General features: G+C 40.0%; 1 protein-coding gene across 1 annotated transcript in view; it reads left to right on the top strand.

Annotated features, from left to right (window-relative positions):
- The window catches only part of adam19a (ADAM metallopeptidase domain 19a), a 151,976-nt gene extending 134,276 nt beyond the window's left edge, over positions 1-17,700 (top strand). Inside the window, exons 18-23 of the mRNA XM_077229548.1 lie at positions 560-668; positions 1,434-1,575; positions 10,527-10,623; positions 11,951-12,202; positions 12,387-12,568; positions 17,028-17,700. Of these exons, the coding sequence (XP_077085663.1) occupies positions 560-668; positions 1,434-1,575; positions 10,527-10,623; positions 11,951-12,202; positions 12,387-12,568; positions 17,028-17,079 (834 nt within the window). The 3' untranslated portion in view covers positions 17,080-17,700. The remainder of the gene's footprint in view (positions 1-559; positions 669-1,433; positions 1,576-10,526; positions 10,624-11,950; positions 12,203-12,386; positions 12,569-17,027) is intronic.
- Positions 17,701-19,868: the final 2,168 nt, after the last annotated feature.

The raw sequence follows: 19,868 nt of genomic DNA, 5'->3' as shown, positions 1-19,868 counted from the left end.
TTTATTGAATTAATTTTTTCAATTAATGTAAGTGAACCCCAAGGAACATATTAAAATAATAATTAAAAAAACATGTCATGACCCCTTTAAATACACAGGACTTAATGACAAACTTAACCAGAACCAGGTATGCAACATAATTAGTCACCATGACAACAAATAAAGAGCAGTAACATGGGAAACAGGAACAGAACACTGGAAAACTATGTGATTCAAACTAAGAGTCCATGAAAACAGAACAATAACAGACTGATACAGTATGTTGTATGGGTTTGTTATAAGCGAGACACTCATGTTCGCTCTAGACAGTCTATATTAGTATTCCTTATACGTCTGACCTTTAGAAGTAGCCTAACTTTACCCGTTGAGACATGCCTTCACTTCACTCGTGAGAGCTGTTTGAGATTTTTTAGTTGTGGGATGCACGACGACGTACCACTAGTGTCGCAGAAACGACACACTTTAACTTAAAAAAGGCATGGCAAAGTTACACCCAAACCTTCCAGATAGAAATTCCCATTCGCCCTAATTCCTATGTGTCATTTTGTTTTGCATGCAGTTGTGCAACAGCAATGGGAACTGCCACTGTAACCGTGGATGGGCTCCCCCCTTCTGTGAGAAACCAGGACTCGGGGGAAGTGTGGACAGTGGACCTGTGCAGTATGACAGTGAGTTCACCTTCAGCTTGCAGTGCACATGTGCCTCTCCTTATTTCTCTTCTAATCTTTAATCCATCTCATAGATAGATTTATCTGAGATTTTATCACTCGGGAGCTTTCTCCCTCTTTCTCACTTTCCATTTCTTCCTCACACCTCTTATCAGATGTCACCATGACCATTAATCTCTACCGTCCAGCTTTTCTTCCCAGAATTCAGGACAATGATATATTTGCTGTGTTGAAACATTTCAAGAGCTTATAAGAATTTCTGAATGTATTACTGTCTTTTCATTTAATGTATGACTGTTTTTGCTACACTTCCTGTTCTTCTTTTTTTTAAAGGATTTGAAGCAGTATGTACTGTATATTCTAAATGTTTCAATTAGTAGTAATGCTGTCACAAAACCTGCTAAAAGTAAAAAAAAAGTTTAAAGTTTGGGGCCATTAAGACTTTTTAAAAAGGAAATTAATATTTTTATCAAGCAAATGCGGAAGAGTGTATTTAATGGTTGTGTGCTGCACGTTTTACAAATGCCGTAAGCCATTTGTTTATTCTATTCATATGCTAGATGTTGCTTTAAAGTAGTAAACTAGAGACAGTAGTTTGGTAGTTTGCTATTCTGAACATAGCCATAGAAATTATTATAGTACAAAATGAATGCAGTGCACACAAGATCTATTATTCAGAGTGGCAGATATTTGGCAAGCACTTCTAATTGTGTTTGCTGTTGACCGATGTCTAACAGTCGTTTTATGTTCTATATATGTCCTCAGGTCAGATGGGATTGGTTGTTGGGCTGCTCTTTGCTTTTCTAGTGCTTCTCCCTGCTGTACTTATTGCCTTCTACTGCATCAGGATAAAAAGCTCCTACTACCACAAGTGGAGAACACAGAGAGAGAAGAGCAAAGCCAGCAGGTATTACTGTTGAAACACACGCACACACACACGCACACACGCACACACACACACACACACACACACACACACACACACACACACACACACACAAACACGTTTTTAGACCCTTTCACTGTTTTCTTTTTTTAAATTATGCGTATCCATTTACACTTAAACCACCAAAATTACAGTGTAATTACAAAATGGGTTCATTGAAGTTCAAATGGATTAATAGCAGAAAGGTAAAAAAAATTATACAGTAAGTACTCAGACCCTGTATCAAGCTCAAATCTGTACTATTTATTTTGATCATCTTAAGAATTGTTTAGTCCTATTATGCAGATTAGTTTGATTGGACTTGATTTTTGAAAGATAAACCCGTTTGTGTTTGTACTGCACAGCAGAGCAAAACCCCTAAAAATGTATTTGAAGTTTTAAAAGAACTTAGTTCTTTGAAATTGCATCCATAAAAAAACATGCCTGGGCATTTCGGTGTCATCAGATGGAAGAAGTTTTGAGCCATTCATCCTGCAACTGGCTGTTAAGGTAAATTGGGTATTTGGTTCCAGGAAGGACCCATTGAATTCACGCTGTGAGTGAGAGAATAACTGAACCGAAGTGAGCAATTTTGATCGCATTGACTAGTATCACCTGTGGCATGCTGAGTGATTCAGCACAGTATTATCTTCTTCATGCAGATTTGTGGAGTGACTGATTCCTAGAGTTTTTATTTATTCGATTCCTAGAAATAAAAGCGATAACAGCATATTCTTATATTCTTTCTTCAAGCTCATTATCAAGCTCATTTTATTCAAGGCTATTTATCTTGGATAAAAAAAAACTGCCTCCACTTGTGAAGCCCTGTGATTGTGTGGCTGTTTCAATATCTAATATCAAAATGTATTTTTTCCAGATGAATAACTCACTTCAGGTGAGTAGGCACATTCCTCGGGATATATTTAAATCATGTTTTGCTTTGATTGAAGCAAGACTTGAATTGCTTTTTTTAGATCAGCTATTGATGTTATACCCAAATAAGTGAAAAGTAATCATACGCTACTCTATTTGGATGACAGAAATAGACATTTAAAAGAATATTTAGAATGAACACACTGATTTTAACTACAAAATTAGAACATAGTAGAAAATAAAAAATTCTATGAAATGTACTTAGCCTTTACTTTGGGGTCAGTATAAATGGGCTCTCAAGCTAAGGTTGATGGGAAATGGATCAAAACGCTTTCCATCCTCTCTGATAGAACTTTTTTCATACTTTTGGTAATCATCTTTTTAAGCAATATAGATGTCATGGCTTTTGCGATTGAAGTTCTTTTCTGGAAGTGCAGTTCAAAATTCAGTTGGAAAACCATCCATTCCTGAGGCTTTGCCACTCTTCAGCTGATTAATGCCATTATAATAGAAGCCATATTTCTTCAGCAGATATTGGTTTTTCAAGAATGTCCTCATCATTCCTATATCCAATATCTAAATTCCTCTGTTCAAGAAGCTGCTCATACTACTGACTTGTTAGATTATCCATTTGGGGAAAAAAAAGGTGAATTGGTCAATCGTTCTTTGATCCGTAACGCATTTCTTGTCTCAAACCAAGATGCCAAATCCACTTTGAAGAGTTTTTCTTGCTTTATGTATATATATTTTTTCTTTTTCTGAATACGGTGGTCATATATTTCTGCTCTATTGAAGACAAGAACCCCTTCTATTCATTCACACAATTAAGAATAATGTCTGGCCTCTTATATAATATTTCCTCAATGGTTCTCCCTGCCCTTAATTTTTTTTTTTCCTTTCTTTTTTTTTAATTTATTTTAAACACTACCAGTCTATTTATCAAATCTATTTCAGAGACACAAATTGCTTTCAGACGATTGTTTTGTGACCTGCTTATAACAGTAGCTGCTTTACAGAGGCAGTGCTAGAGAACCTGCTATAGTCTTTCATCTCAGTTAGCTAAAAATCTGTGATTAGTTCAGCTGTCAGCATCCTTTGAAATCTAATTATGTGATCTCTCTTCACATTTACTGTAGTGAGATAACTGAGAATATTTCACTCTGAATTTTCCCCTTACCGGTCGTTAAAAACAGAGTTATTCACATTAGCTGCAGTATTATCCTTTCTTCTAGTCAGTGGTTTTGCTTGGCACGGAGCGATTCCCAGCACATTCCGCTCATCTGAACTTTCTCACTTCCGGTAAATTCACTCTGGACTCTCTCATTGCCAGTGAAAAAAAAAAGTTGTCAGTTAAGCAAGATTCTGCACATAAAGGGTTAGTTTAGAAAATTCTGTCATTATTTACTCAGCCTCATGTTGTTCCAAACCTGCATATCAGTGGTCACCAAAACTGTTTAGTTGCCAACATTCTTCTAAATATCTTATTTTATGTTCCACAGAATGAAGAAAGAAAGTCATGATCTGAAACGATATGAAGATGAATAAATGATGACAGAGTGTAAATTTTTGGGTGAACTATCCCTTTAAGTTAATTAATGTAAGACTTCCAGAATCTCTCCTGCTGCTCTAAATGGACATGGTTAAATCTGTTTCACATCTGTGTCAGTTAAGAAAAAAAACAAAAAACAGAGGTCTAACACTTCCGAACTTTTACTAAGATTCTAATATGGCATACTGAATGTTAGCTGAGGATGGAACAGGCACAATTGCAATTCATTATGTATTTTGGGAACTAATCTAAATTCAGAAATAATAATTGTTTGTGCACACACAATGTTGAAAAACGTATCAGGTTACGTATGTAACCCTGGGTCCCTGATAGGGAACGAGACGCTGCGTTTGAGACGCGGTGGGAACGCTCTGCGTGATTACGTCGTGAAGCACGTGTAAAATCAGTCCAATGGAAGCCCGCTACGACATAGGTGACGTCATAGACCAGGAAACTATAAAGCAACCCTGAAATCAGACCGCGATAGCTTCTGAAAAACCTGAAGCAAGTCGATCAGGGCATGCAGGAAGTATGGCAGGCAAACGCAGCGTCTCGTTCCCTATCAGGGAACCAGGGTTACATACGTAACCTGAGACGTTCCCTTTCAAGGGAACTCGAGCTGCGTTTGAGACGCGGTGGGAACCCTATACCCACTACGCCATAGTGATAAATGCCCGTTCTGTGTGAGGTCCTGCGCACACTAAGAAGCAAGCAACCTCGCCCCAGGAGTGGAGAGGTCAAGGTCATAAAACCTGACAAATGTATGCGGAGAGGACCATCCTGCCGCATTACATACGTCAAGAAGGGAAACTCCCGAAATTAAGGCCATAGAGGCCGCCATACTCCGAGTAGAATGGGCCCGCACAGCCATAGGTGAAGGCTGTCCGGCCGCTTCATAAGCCAATGAAATAGCCTCGACTATCCATTTACTCATAACCTGCTTAGATGCAGGGCATCCTCTCTTGAGTGACCCAAAACAAACAAATAGTTGCTCAGATTTACGCCACAGGGCAGCTCTGTGAACGTAGGCGTCTAAAGCCCGGACTGGACATAACAGGTTAAGCTGTTCCTGGTCAGGGGTATTAAAGGGTGGAGGATAAAAGGCCTGCAGCACTATTGGGCCCCCAACATTCAGTGGGACCTTAGGAATATAACCCGGCCTGGGGTAGAGAAATGCCTTCACCATACCAGGTGCAAATTCCAGACATGAAGGGGCAACCGACAAAGCATGTAAATCATCAATTCTCTTGATAGATGAGATAGCAAGGAGAAATAAAGTCTTTAGAGTGAGGAACTTTTCAGAAACCTCCTCGATGGGCTCAAAGGGAGCTAAAGCCAGACCCTCGAGTACAATGGCCAAGTCCCAAGCCGGTGCTCTAGAGTGCAGTGCAGGTCTCAACCTCAATGTACCACGGAGAAAGCGAGTAATTAGAGGGTTTCTCCCAATAGAAGTACCCCCCAGAGGGGTGTGGTAGGCAGATATAGCCGCCACGTAAACCTTTAGGGCGGAAGGAGATAACCTGGCCGAGAAACGGTCTTGCAGAAAATCAAGAACTGAACCAACAGGGCAGTTAACAGGATCTAACTGACGTTCAACACACCACGTGGTGAAAAGTTTCCATTTTAGCGCATACAGCCTTCTCGTGGAAGGAGCTCTGGATTGAAGAATGGTTTCTACAACATCGGTCGAAAGACCGGTCTCCCTGAGCCTGGCCCCCACAGAGGCCAGGCCCACAGTTTCCACAACTCCGGCCGAGGGTGAAATATCGTGCCCCCGGCCTGAGACAGGAGGTCCACCCTGATTGGGATCTCCAAGGGGGAGCCGTCCAGAAGAGACACCAAGTCCGAGAACCAAACTCGGGTCGGCCAATAAGGGGCTACTAGTAGCAGACGAGCCCCTTCTCGGCGAACCCTCTCCAGAACCCCCGGAAGCAAAGATATCGGGGGAAAGGCGTACAGGTGCAGCCTCGGCCACACCTGCACCATAGCATCCAGACCGAGAGGAGCTGGGTGCGTTAGAGAGAACCACATGGGACAATGGGTTGAATCTGATGATGCGAAAAGGTCTACCTGAGCACGACCGAACTTTTCCCACAGGAACTCCACCACTTCTGGGTGAAGTCTCCACTCCCCGGGCCTCAGCCCCTGTCTCGACAGAATATCTGCTCCCACATTCTGACGCCCCGGAATATATACCGCCTTGAGCGACAGTAACTTCCCCTGGGCCCATAGGAGGATCTGATGGGCCAGTTTGCAAAGGTGACGTGACCTCAGACCCCACTGATGGTTGATATAGGAGACCACCGAAGTGTTGTCTGTGCGGACCAACACGTGATGGCCTCTCAGGTCTGGCAGGAAATATTTGAGTGCTCGAAATACCGCCATCAACTCTAAACGATTTATGTGCCAGGAACATTGATGGTCCTGCCACAGACCTTGCGCCGAGCGGCCACTCATGACCGCCCCCCATCCCGTGAGGGAAGCATTCGTCGAAAGCGTGACGCGTCGACAAGGAGCCCCCAACACTGGGCCCTGGACGAGGAACCAAGGTTTCTTCCACAAGGCCAAGGCACGAAGGCATAGCCGCGTGACCTTGATCTTGCGGAACGGATTTCCCCTCGGAGAAAACCCCTTGGTCCTGAGCCACCACTGCAGGGGTCTCATGTACAGAAGGCCAAAAGTAATAACGTTGGACGCAGCTGCCATGAGACCCAACAGTCTCTGAAACTGTTTCACAGTGAGTGACTGGCCTAGTTTCACATTCTTTGCGGCTGTGAGAATCGCCGAAATACGAGCAGGAGACAGGCGTGCCTGCATTGTGGTCGAATCCCAAATTACACCTAGAAAAGTGGTCCTCTGAGCAGGGAGGAGCACACTCTTTTTGGTGTTTAGCCGCAACCCCAAACTCCTTATGTGGGACAGAACAGCATCTCGATGCTGAACTGCCACCTGCTCTGACTGAGCTAAAATCAACCAATCGTCGATGTAGTTTAATACGTGGATGCCCTGGAGTCTCAACGGAGCCAGAGCTGCATCCACGCATTTTTTAAAAGTGCGGGGAGATAAACCTAGGCCAAATGGAAGAACCCGATATTGGTATGCTTCGCCCCCGAAAGCGAACCTCAGGAACCTCCTGTGATGAGGATGGATAGATACATGGAAGTACGCGTCCTTCAAGTCTATTGTGACAAACCAGTCCTCGGACTGAACCTGTGATACAATCTGTTTGAGTGTAAGCATTCTGAACTTGAGTTTCTGAACCCTGCTGTTTAACTGGCGCAGGTCTAGAATAGGACGCAGCCCTCCATCCTTCTTTGGAACAATGAAGTAACGGCTGTAAAACCCTGACTCTCTGCTGGGAGGAGAAACCCTTTCTATAGCTCCCTTTCGAAGAAGTGTCAGTACTTCTTGCTCCATTACCAGAGCCTGCTGTGAGTCCACCACCGTGGGGAGGACTCCTTGAAATATGGGCGGACGAGAACCGAACTGAATTCTGTAACCCTTTTCTATTATGTGCAGGACCCATAGAGAAATATTTGGCAGAAATTTGCACGCTGCCAGAAATTCCAATAAGGGAACCAGTCTCTCGAGACTGGCCTCTGGATTTGATTGAACAATCATTTCGGCGCCCTGAAGCGGCGAACCGGCAGGGAACAACCGAACTGACCGTTCTACAACCCTCCTCAGAGGATTGCACGGGGACGCTGACACCTCGGTGCCCTGAAGCGGCGAACCGGGCGGGAACAACCGAAGTGGCAGCGCTGCGGCTCTCCTCGGAGAGTCGCCCCCCGGAGGGTGCCAAGGAGGGAACCACCCTCAGAAGCCTGATAGCCTTGGCGTCAGGACTTCTTCTTAGCCCAAGCTCTCCTAGAGATAACAGTCCTCAGATCTTGTCTACCCCTAACAGGTCTGGGCTGCGAGCGCCACTCAGGAACCGTAGATTGAGGAGGTGCCCGAGCGGCGACGCTCTGTTTTTGTTGAACTCTGTGAGCGGAGCTCGTAGACGGACGAGGCTGCTCAGACTTTATACTACGAGCAGCCTCGGGGACAATAGACCGGCGAGGAAGAAACCTTTGAAACGCAGCCGCTTGTTTCTTATTTTCTTGAAACCTATCGACGACACAATTTATAGCGTCGCCGAACAGACTTGTAGGTGACAGCGGTGCGTCCAGAAGAACAGATCTATCTTTATCTTTTATTTCTGATAAATTTAACCATAAATGGCGTTCCGTGGCCATCTCGGAGAGATAAATCTGTCGTGCGACGCAATTCTCGAATTGCGTCAGCACTAACTTCCTCACTATCGTCTATGTCCTTCAGCAGGTCAGCCTGGTACGCTTGGAGAATCGACATAGTGTGCAAACATGCTGCGGCCTGACCTGCTGCCGAATACGCTTTACCCACCAACAAAGATGTATTTTTTAATGGTTTGGTGGGTAACGTCGGGGCTTTCAGAGAAGAAGAAGACTCAGGGGAGAGATAGCTCGCTAGTGTGTCTTCAGCACGAGGCATAGTCAAATAACCATAATGATCAATCCCTTGAACTTTACTATAATTCTTAGTTTGTGGGTTATGCACTCTGAAAGACGCCGGTTTAATCCACGATCTCGAAACCTCGGCGTGGAGATCGGGAAAAAACGGGAGTTCCCGACGAGGAGGTCGTGATCTAGATGGTAAATAACGTTCATCTAATAGACTCTTTCTAGATTCAACATCGAAATCATCGGCTGGCCACTCAATATTTAATTTAGTAACAGCACGAGATAAAACCTCCATAAGCTCCTCATCAGCAGGGGTATGAGCTGGCGAACACTCAATATCCCCCATACTACCGACATCCAGATCCTCAGAACTGGATAGCCGTAATATTGGTGCCTCAGCCTGGGAAGGAGAAGCCGCAGAGCGGGCTCCTTCCTGGGCAAAGACACCGAATCCAGTAGGTAAGGGCTGAGAAAGGGCGGGGCCCGTCTCAAACCCCGCTACTAGATCCATCTGCGAACCCCAAGATGAAATTCGACGCTGTGCCTCGGCAACAGCGGGACCCGCACCTCGGGGAGCGCGAACCGAACCGTCCTCCTCAAAGAACGCCCGGCGAGAGCGGAGAGTTTTCATAGACAAACTCAAGCAATGCTCACAGTCAGCCCCCTCGAGGACTGACTGGGCATGCTCCACTCCCAAACAAGCAATACACATAGGATGTGTGTCCCCACCCGTGATATAACGAGGGCAGGGCACAACACAAGGTTTATAACTTTGCTTTGCTCGCCATAGTGATATATATATATATATATATATATATATAAGGGGCTTGACAGACAACAATAAATAGACAAGGACAGATATACAGAGAGCGCTTGCTGAAGGTGCAGAAGCTGATTTCAGGGTTGCTTTATAGTTTCCTGGTCTATGACGTCACCTATGTCGTAGCGGGCTTCCATTGGACTGATTTTACACGTGCTTCACGACGTAATCACGCAGAGCGTTCCCACCGCGTCTCAAACGCAGCTCGAGTTCCCTTGAAAGGGAAACATTTTTTCATTATATTCTAATTTTCTTGTGTAATTTTTGATTAAGTCATCATTATTTCTTTAAAAACTGATCATTTCACCTGATAAAGAAATGCTAGTAAGAATTGAATAATGCATAACAGCACAAAGCACCATAAGCATATTTGACTACTACCATGAGCTACAGTAAGTGCAGCTGCAGTTCAAACATAATGCTGAGGGAGTTATTCTCAGCAACAGGCTTCAGGATTGGTAGGCAACACGACAGAGGTTGAAATGAGCCAAAAATGGAGTGATCCTTGAAGAAAACCTGCACACAACCTCTATCAAGCGAAAAGATTCTTCATTCAGTGTCAAAATGGCCTGGAGCACAAAGCCAAGATGATACTGGAATGACTTTAGAAAAAATAAAGTCCTTGAGTATCCCAGCTAAAACGACACCATATACATACTGTGGACAAAGTCAAACCTTTCACAACCAAGCTGACAAGTTTGAGGGGATCTGCAAGGACAAATATGAGAAAGCATCCAGGTGTGCAAAGCTGAGAGAATCACACATAAGAACACCTCCTGCTGTCATCACTGCCAAACTGCTACACTGCTACACAGATCCTGAATACTAATGCCAATATTAGATTTCAGATTTTTTTCATACACGCATAATAATTTACGTTCACTTTGTCCTTTTGGTATATTGTGTCAAATGCAATAAATAATTCCGTCAATCCTGATAAATTGTCTCCAAGGGGTCTGAATGCTTTCTGATGTCACTGTAGAAACATACACACGTCTATTTTTATATAACATGCATATAAAATTATGGTATATCGAACATTTTTATCTTAAATTCTGAACAAAAGTCAATTTTGTGCTGTAACAAACAGAAAACACATTTTTGTTATACATACTGTTCTAAATCAATTTTCTTCAATTCTTCCATAAACTATTTGTATGTTTGTTTGATTGATTTTTGGTTTGTTTGTTTGTTTTAAATGTGATCTCAGACATGAGGACTCCACCGAAAAGGAGAAGAATGGACACTTGAAACATGCTTTCCATTTGAAGGTGGCGGGACCATCCAACAGAAATGCTAACCTTAAGGTATGGACACTTTAATTCCATATCATAGATGAGGTCACATTCATTTATAATCTTTAATGAGAATTATTACATTAATATGTACTGTATACTACCATTCAAAAGTTTGGGGTTAGTACGATTTTTTTATGTTTTTAAAATAAGTCTCTTATGCTCACCGAGGCTACATTTATTTGACCAAAAATACAGTAAAAATAGTAATATTGTGAAATCTAAACTTTAATTAACTGTTTTCTATTTCAATATATTTTTTAAATGTCATTTATTCCTTTGATGGCAAATCGAAGAATTTTCTGCATCATTACTCCAGTCTTCAGTGTCTTGTGATCCTTCAGAAATCATTCGAATATGATGATTTGGTGCTCAAGTAACTTATTATTATCAATGTTGAAAATAAGGTACAATTTGTTTTCAGGATTCTTTGATAAATAGCATTTATGTGATGATATATATAGTAACATTATTAATGTTTTAACTGTCACTTGAGTTTGGGTTCCACTTTATTTTGGTAGTCAACTTTAGATATTCTACTAACTATAAGTAACTTTGCAACTACATGTCAACTAACTCTCATTAGAGTATTAGTAGACTGTCAGTAGACTGTTAGGTTATGGTTAGGTGTTAGGGTACGGGTTAGTAGAATAAGTTGCCAAGTTACTGTCAGTAGAATATCCGTGGGACCATCAAAATAGTGCGTTAGCAGATTTTAAGCATACAGTCTACTAATAATCTAAGGAGAGTTAGTTGACATGTAGTTGCAAAGTTACTTATAGTTAGTAGAATGTCTAAAGTGGACTATCGAAATAAAGTGTTACCAAAGTTTGCTATGGCTATTATGAAAAGTATAATAAAGCATTATTTAGAGATAACAGACTTATAAAGATGCAATATCTGCTGAAAATGCCTTTTATGACCCCGATGACCTCTATCAAAACATTAGTTCATTGCATTTGTGCAGTCATTTTGATATTTTGTTATGGGGTTTGTTATGTTTTAACCCTTTAGAACCTGGATCTATAACCTGCCGCTCTTCAAATCTTTCTGTTCAAATCCTTCCTTCCCGCTCTGTCAGAAAGCTGCTGTGATTTGCCGACGGAAAGCATGAAATTACCGTAATAAGCCGTATATTGCCGTAAAGTCCATGTTGTCTACTGTCAGGGGCAATTTGAATTGTTTTGATTGAAGTTGAAGAGTTAAATGAATACAGTTTGCTGGTATGTGTCGGCGACAACACAGCCGGTTTAAAAATGTCAATAAGGACGATTTAATATATTAACATTTTCATTAACATGGATCATATCACCCGTCACTTTCCTTTTTTTCTCTCAAGCTACCTCACACCAGTAAGGAGGTGCTTCCTCTGAGGCCAAACCCAGCCTCCAACGGTACTCAGCCAGTCAATATTGTCCGTCCTCTCCGACCGGCTCCGTCGCCATCCCTGAGCAACGTCAAAGGACCTCGACCTCCTCCGCCTATCAGCAAGCCTCCCAACTCACCCAGCACACCCAAATCTGTAGCCTCACCTCAGAAACTCAGTCCTCCCAGGAAGCCTCTGCCTCTCAACCCTACACGTACACCACTGGTGAGAGTTCAGGGTCCTCAAATTCTTTGGTTTGATCAAAATCACTGTGGGAGCAAAAGTGGGTCACGATCTCATCTTATAAATTCTGCTTATAAACCTTGTTATCTGTATTGAAACGCTGTCAGAAATCCTATACGAAGCACACTTCAAATTCTTATTTACTTCTCTTTCCTTTCTCATACAGATGGTATCAGAACAACAGTCTAGACCTCCATCCACACCCCCGCATAGGCCTCTTCCGCTCAGTCCTTCTCGTGGAGCACAGCCCAAATCCTCCGGTGGGGGGCTTATGGTGATGTTGCCCCCTGCAATCGGCCCCAAGCCTGTGGGAAAGGTCACTGCCGTTCCCCCTTTAAAGGTATTCCGGTAAGTAAACACATCAAAAGTTCTTCAAGTGAAGACGAGTATATTTGAAGGGCTTAAATTGGCATGAAAAAGAAGTTGCGATAGACTTTTCCTTCCTATTGTTTCGTATATCTGAGTGAAATGCAACTTATCATTTCTAACCGGTCAATTTCTAACAGAAATGAAAATAGCAAAAGTCATTCCCCTATACAAAACTGGAAATAAACACCACTTCACAAATTACAGGCCCGTTTCTCTACTGCCACAATTTTCAAAAATTTTAGAAAAACTATTTAACAACAGATTAGAGATATTCATAGATAAAAATAAACTACTCACTGACAGCCAATATGGATTTAGAAAAATAGATCAACATCACTAGCACTAACAGAACTCATTGAAGAAATCACAAACTCCACAGACAAAAAGAAATATGCAGTTGGGGTATTCATTGATCTAAAAAAAGCATTTGACACAATAAAACATGAAATATTAATCGGTAAACTGGAACGAATTGGGATCAGGGGGTAGTTCTAAACTGGGTAAGTAATTATCTGAGAGACAGACAACAATTTGTGAAGATGGGAAATTATTCGTCTTAATGTCTGGGTATGACTTGTGGTGTTCCCCAGGGGTCAGTGTTGGGACCAAAGTTGTTTTTATTATATATCAATGATATTTGTAAAGTATCTGAAGTATTGAATTTTGTATTTTTTGCAGATGATACAATCATATTTGGTTCAGGGGACAGCTTACAGCAAGTCTTGGAATTAATCACTTCAGAATTCAAGAAAATAAAACAATGGTTTGACATAAATAGGTTATCAATAAATTTGAGTAAAACTACACTCATGGTATTCAGAAACTGTAAGTTAAATCATCAATCACAGATACAGATAGAGGGTGTTAGCATAGAAAGAGTACATGAAAATAAATTCCTTGGAGTGATCATAGATTAAAAGATTAGCTGGAAGCCTCACATAAAATAGATCAAACCCAATCATAAAACCAGTGTGTGAACATATAAATATATAAATATTCATATATTCATACACATATATATGCGGTGAGATTGTGGTTAGGTCTCAGCAGCAACTGTTGGTTTATTTGTATAGGTTGTATAGTATTCACAGTCATTACGTTCCTGTGTATATTGCGTGGATGACGGGTGGTTGGGCAGATATTGTGTTTTGTGGTAGGTGGTATGCCATACGGAACCGTTGCCACTGAAACTGCATATTAACGCACCAGTGGGGCTCGACAGCCTTAGTCAAACGGGTTGGCGCGTATGGTTGGGTTGCGGAGAGATTGTGAGATTGTGGTTAGGTCTCAGCAGCAAGAGGGAAGTAGAGGTCAGTAAGCTGGGCTGAGTTGAGTGGGGGACGGAGGGGGTGACTCTGGGACGCCAGAGTCACTGTCGAGCCCTCTTGAGGTGTCGTGGGCTAGTCGACGAAACACTGAGGACGGAAGGTGCCCACTTGAAGACCCTAGAGATGTTCCCTACTCCGCTCAATCCAGAGGGTTGTTATGGGGGGACCGCACTGTGGTTGCAGCCGTTGTGTGTGCTGACGCGCAATACACTGTATTAACACCAGACAGAAAATTCACGTCACCAGATGGAAAGAATGGATGGAGAAGCATAGGTTACTGTAAAGCTACGTCTTTGTTGGTGATTATCTTGGCGAAAGCCGAGTACAAATCAGCATGAAGTTTTAACATCTACTCTCGTGTAATGGAAATCATATATATATATATATATATATTATGGCGAAACAAGAATTCAAGCGTTGTGTTGTTCCCTCCTCTGCTTTCTCCAGTTCTGAAGATGTGCTTAAGTTTTGTTCATAAAACATAAATTCCCGTTAACAAAAATGTGAGTCGGAGTGAAAAGTTTAGGGCTCATTTAAACAGAGCTTTCAGAATCTGGAATCAGATTGGATTCATTCGGATTGACAAAATTAGTGGATGTAAACATACCTGTTGTCTTGGCATTGTGTTGACCAAGTTGACGATCACATGACTCTCCCTAGGTCAGGGAAGGGCAAACTCGGTCCTAGAGAGCCACTGTCCTGCAGAGTTTTGCTCCAACCATAATCAAACACACATGAACCAGCTAATCAATGTCTTCAGGATTCCTGGGCTGCATCCGAAATCACATACCACCCTACTATATAATAGTTTGAAAAACAATACGTAACAAAAGAAGTGTGCAAATCCATGGTAGTCATAAAAGAGTTTGCAAAAATTACCCGGATGACCTACTCCTTCCGGTGGCAGTGACTCGACGTAACTGACGCTGGTAGGTCACATGATAATGACAACATGGCAGATGTAGTGCGTCTAGATGACATTCATACTACACATACTCATACTATATAGAAAATACTTTTTTAGCGGTCGTAAAGTAATTGCTTATTCAAAGTAAGTACCTGCTCAAGAGAGTATTAGATTTCGGACACAGCCCTAGAAAGCTACAGTACAGGCAATAAAGTTTTATCAGGGTTGGAGTAAAACTCTGCAGGATAGTTACCCTCCAAGACAGAGTTTGCCCATCCCTGCCCTAAGAGGAGTATTATACGTTCACTGCATTTCCTTTTCACAAAATTCCAAAATTACCATTTTCCTGTTGGGCGGAGCTAATGAATGTCAGTGCAGAAGTTGTTGGTCAATGAAAACAATATACTGAGTTAGTGAGTTTCATAGATGTACATACATGTATGTATGGTACATGAACCAAGTTTATATACTACATTAAGGATTCATTAGCTGCGTCATATATTTTCCACTCACCATTTGTGGCTAATTTTCTCAGCAAAATATGTAAATTGTGAAACCATTAGCAGTTAGCAGTTGATTGAACAGTTACTCTCCAGTAAGAAAGGCAGTCTTAATTAGAGAGAGTCTTGTCTATCCTAATTATGTGATGCTTTGTTTCTCTTTGCCAAACCATACGGATCAGAGGCATTGTTAGATTCAAATAAACATGCTGAACAGTGGGTGGTGAGTCACCTCCCTACTCTTGAGCGCAGTAAATATAGGACTGAATTTTTACTACACATCAAACGTTCGGATGGGTTTTTACTCATTTATATACAGTAGTAGGTTTTATGGGGAATTACACATTCCCCATTGGAATCTCCTAAGCAGCGACATTTTCAAGTTTAAATAATTTTTTCTCTCCCCGAGACTCCATATCAATGCTAGTGCACTATTAGTTCTCAAAAGCAGCCGTCGAGCACTTATTTTCTGAAATAACTGCACTTACATACATCCATGCATCAGTTCTGCTTGTCTCCAGCACTACATGTTCCTCCAATCTAAGAACAACCGGATCTCACAGAGTTTCAGCTTGTGAAGATAAATGTTTTCGCAACTTCCCAGTGGCCGCGGAAGCTTAGTACTATGTTTTGATAAAAAGAGACTCTAGACTCTGAGGAATCTAATGTGTATACTGAAAACTGCATTTCATTTTGACAGGCTCAACAGGGTATCATATTTATATCATGTTTTTTTTACACAAAAAGAAAGGCATAGTTAGTTTGAAATGATGGTCAACCTGGGAAAGGCCTTCAGTTAACAGTGCAAAGTCTTTATATTGAAGGATCTTGTGAGAAATACGAGATAAACTGAGATAAGCACTGAATATCATTCCCGCTTTTACAGAAATTTGAATCCTGCAAATCCTGACATATGAAATAATAGTCAGAATAGTCAGTTTATCGAACCTTTAAACACAATTATTTTATGTTTTGTATATCTAATACATAAGGCTTTTATGGCCTATATAGTACTATGGAGCACATACTTAAGGAGGGGAAAAAACAAACATTTTATTCAATGGAACTGAGCGATCTGGTGCAAATTCTGTTATTTTTGGCCAAAAATATTAAAATGAATCTGATAGCTTGCTATATAAATCAGAATGTGTGTATGTGTGTTGTGTGTGTGTATGTGTATATGAAGAGTTCAGATGCAAAAGTGCCATCTGAAATTTTCTTCTAAAATGATCATTTTTATCAAGCTCTTACATTTAAGTTCAGTAATTTCACTTAAATGAAAATAAATAGGTAATTTTCATTGACATTTAATTGAAATTAATGACCTTAAATATACGAGCTTGATAAAAATGATCATTCTAGAAGAAATTTTCAGATGGCGCTTTTGCATCTGAACTCTTCATATATATATACAAAAGACACATGTACCACGGCTGGAAGGTGGATGTTAGAATTATAATTAAAGGCCTTTTACTTTTCAAAAAAGTATGACCTATTAATCAGAGGGCACATTGTGTACAACAGGTATAGCTTGGAGCCTTGAAAACTAATGTATCATATATGCTTCAGTATGCTTTTTAAGGTTGAATAAAGGCCACAGAATCTGACACTTTTGCTTTCAAAGTTCTATACAAAGAGTATTGCATCTATTGACAGTGAACCTCAGAGATCTAGATATAACTAGTGTTTTTTTCCTCTTTCAGGCCTGTTTCAGGACCCAAACCACTCATAGTTCCGTCCCCTTTCCGAAAATGACTCTTGCAGGATTCATTTCGAAAGACTGCAGCCAGCCTATTTGCACTAAATAAGGACCCTTGACGACTGGTACTATATGGAGCTGTCTCACAAGGAATGGAAGAGCATGGTGCTAAAGCTGTGGATGAGGCCTCGCAAACCGCCGTTCAAATACAGTCGGGCACAGCAGAGATGACGCGGTTTTGCATGAAAACATGCAGACTGAGAAAGTTTTGGATAGACCATTACATTGGCAAAAACTCGAATGTTATAACTTTGCAAATTTTTTTTGTACTTATATGTTGTTGCGTTTTAATGTAGTGCCTCTGTCTTGTTTACATTTTTTTGTTTGACTATCATCTATTTGTCAAGTGCCAAAGATGTTGTTTTGTTTAATGCCTTGATTGTTTAATTTGTTGTAATTTTCTGTATATGATTTTTTGTTTGGTACATAAAATATGTTAGACCTTTTTAGTAAAGATACCATGTTGTTGTGGTTGTCCTCACTTTATTGCAGACTGCACATCAGGTCTCATTCCTTATATTATCAGGTCGATAAAATTTTTTTTTGCAGTGAATGGGTTCTTGAATAATGGAAATTGAATAGTGGAAAAAATTTTAAATAAAAAAAATTGAACTAAAGGTTAAGTGTGTAATTGTGGTGCAACATTCATAATGCAAAAATAATGACAAGTTTTCCAAACATTCTTAAGTATATCTAAATGGAGCAACACTTTATTTTGATGGTTAACATCTAATTAATGTTAACATTAATTAGAGTTAGTTGACATGTAGTTGCAAACTTACTTATAATTAGTAGAATATCTAAAGTGAACCATCGAAATAGAGTGTAACCCCATTTGGATATACTTAAGAATGTTTGGAAAACTTGTTTGTCATTATTTTTGCCCTATAATGCATAAATGAGGAGTAAATGTTTATTAAAATTAATTAAACTGATTTCTTGAACAAAGACTAAGATTATACATGGATTAGATGGCTATGAAAACAGAAACCCGTCACTGAAGACTAACACTGTTACAGCACTGACATTAGTCCATAAACGTGCTTCTGCATAGCCGGGAGCACTTCAAAAAAAATTCTAAACAGGCTTTATTAAGAAAGATTCATGTGCTGTTTCTGTGAAAGGACTGATAAAGTATCTGAGAAATGAACCGCTGGCGTATCTTATCAATCGATGCATTCTCCTAAACTCAGCATAACTTTTACTAAATCATTGTCAGAATGTTCTTTTTTTGTGTGTGTGAATCGTCGAAGTCTATTTTGCAGACATTGCAATTTGATGATTTTGTATGCATATTTCACACGTTAACAGGTTTGACTGTTACACACTTATTTATAATTGAAAAAAGGATGTATAATGTACGAGTTTGTTGATATAAGATGTTTATAGACTGGCTGACCTTCAGCAGAGAGTTTGGTCTTGAAAACCATATTTAAATTTCTTTCTATCACACTTAAAAAAAATTGTCATAAACAGAACCAAATTAGGGTTATTTGGCTTGTAACAATAGCAGAACCCTTTTTATAAGGTTCCATAAAGAACCATGCTTTGAAAGGGACCAATAATTGGATCTTAATGGTGTTATAAATAACCTTTTCAACAATATTTATTTTCATTAATATAAGTTTATCAGTATCTTCATATTATTAATATTATTTGTATATATTATTTATTAATATTGTTTTTAGTCCTCTATCTGCCTGGTCTTATTTTATCATGTTGCCTCTATTTCGGTTTTACTTTTTTTTTAAACAGCACGTTGTATCAAAAAGGTACTTTTATTTTTTATTGACATGGCAGATTTAGCAAAAATGGTTTGTTAGCTGAATACTTTAATAAATAACAATTGACATTGAACACGATATAGATGTAATGAAGTTCTAGAGGAATATCTTCACAATCCTCATATGATGTCTTTACGTCCTTCATTATGTGTGTATTCTGAGTGGCCGTTTCTCTCTGCAGATTATACGTTATGATACGTGACAGCATCTGAAATATACAATTGAGTTTAGAGTTACAATTGATTATGTAAAAACAATTGTCAATGAAGGCCAAAATAAGCAATGGACAGCATGAGCCCTTGACCGTGTTAAAAGGAAAAAGTGATATAAAGTCATGGGTGATTATAAAATTGAGTATAAATTCCATATCTCTGTTACTTACTTTGTGGAGAAGAGAAAATGAGTATTCTTAACTAAACAGCTGCTCACACTTACATGTTTAGTTAAACTAAAAAGAGAAAAAGACATGATTAGTAGGAAACCAGTTAAATTTTTTTACAAGTTATAATTTATAGACATTTTAAGAAATAAATAATTTACCTGCTGAGAGTATGTTGACAGTCTGTGTATCGTTGTATAGCTGAGCTCCAGAAATTCAGTAATGAGGTGGCTTTTTACGGATTTAAAAAATCGAAAAGGTGGGAATAAAGAACCCTAAACTCTAACACAAAGAACATTTAAAAGGCTCTTCAGGAAGATACAGTTCTAAATAGAACTGTTACGTGTAAAGAACCTTTAAAGAACCATCTTTTTTTTAGAGATTTTGGTTTCACTTTATTTTAATGGTCCCTTTAACACATTATGTTGACTACAAGTAACAAGTTGCACCTACATGTCTAATAACTCATTAGAGTGTCAGTAGAGTATTAGTATACTGGTAGAGTTAGGGTTAGAATAAGTTGACATGTAGTTGCAAAGTAGTCAGTAGAGTGTCTATTGGGGAACCATCACAATAAAGAGTAAGCAGATATTAAGACAGTCTACTAATACTCTAATGAGAG

The sequence above is a fragment of the Siphateles boraxobius genome, unplaced genomic scaffold (assembly GCF_051911475.1).
Source record: "Siphateles boraxobius isolate OS27281-9 unplaced genomic scaffold, OSU_SipBor_1 130, whole genome shotgun sequence".
Taxonomy (NCBI): domain Eukaryota; kingdom Metazoa; phylum Chordata; class Actinopteri; order Cypriniformes; family Leuciscidae; genus Siphateles; species Siphateles boraxobius.
The sequence above is the reverse complement of the archived record's forward strand: the minus strand, read 5'-3'. Positions and strand labels throughout refer to the sequence as shown.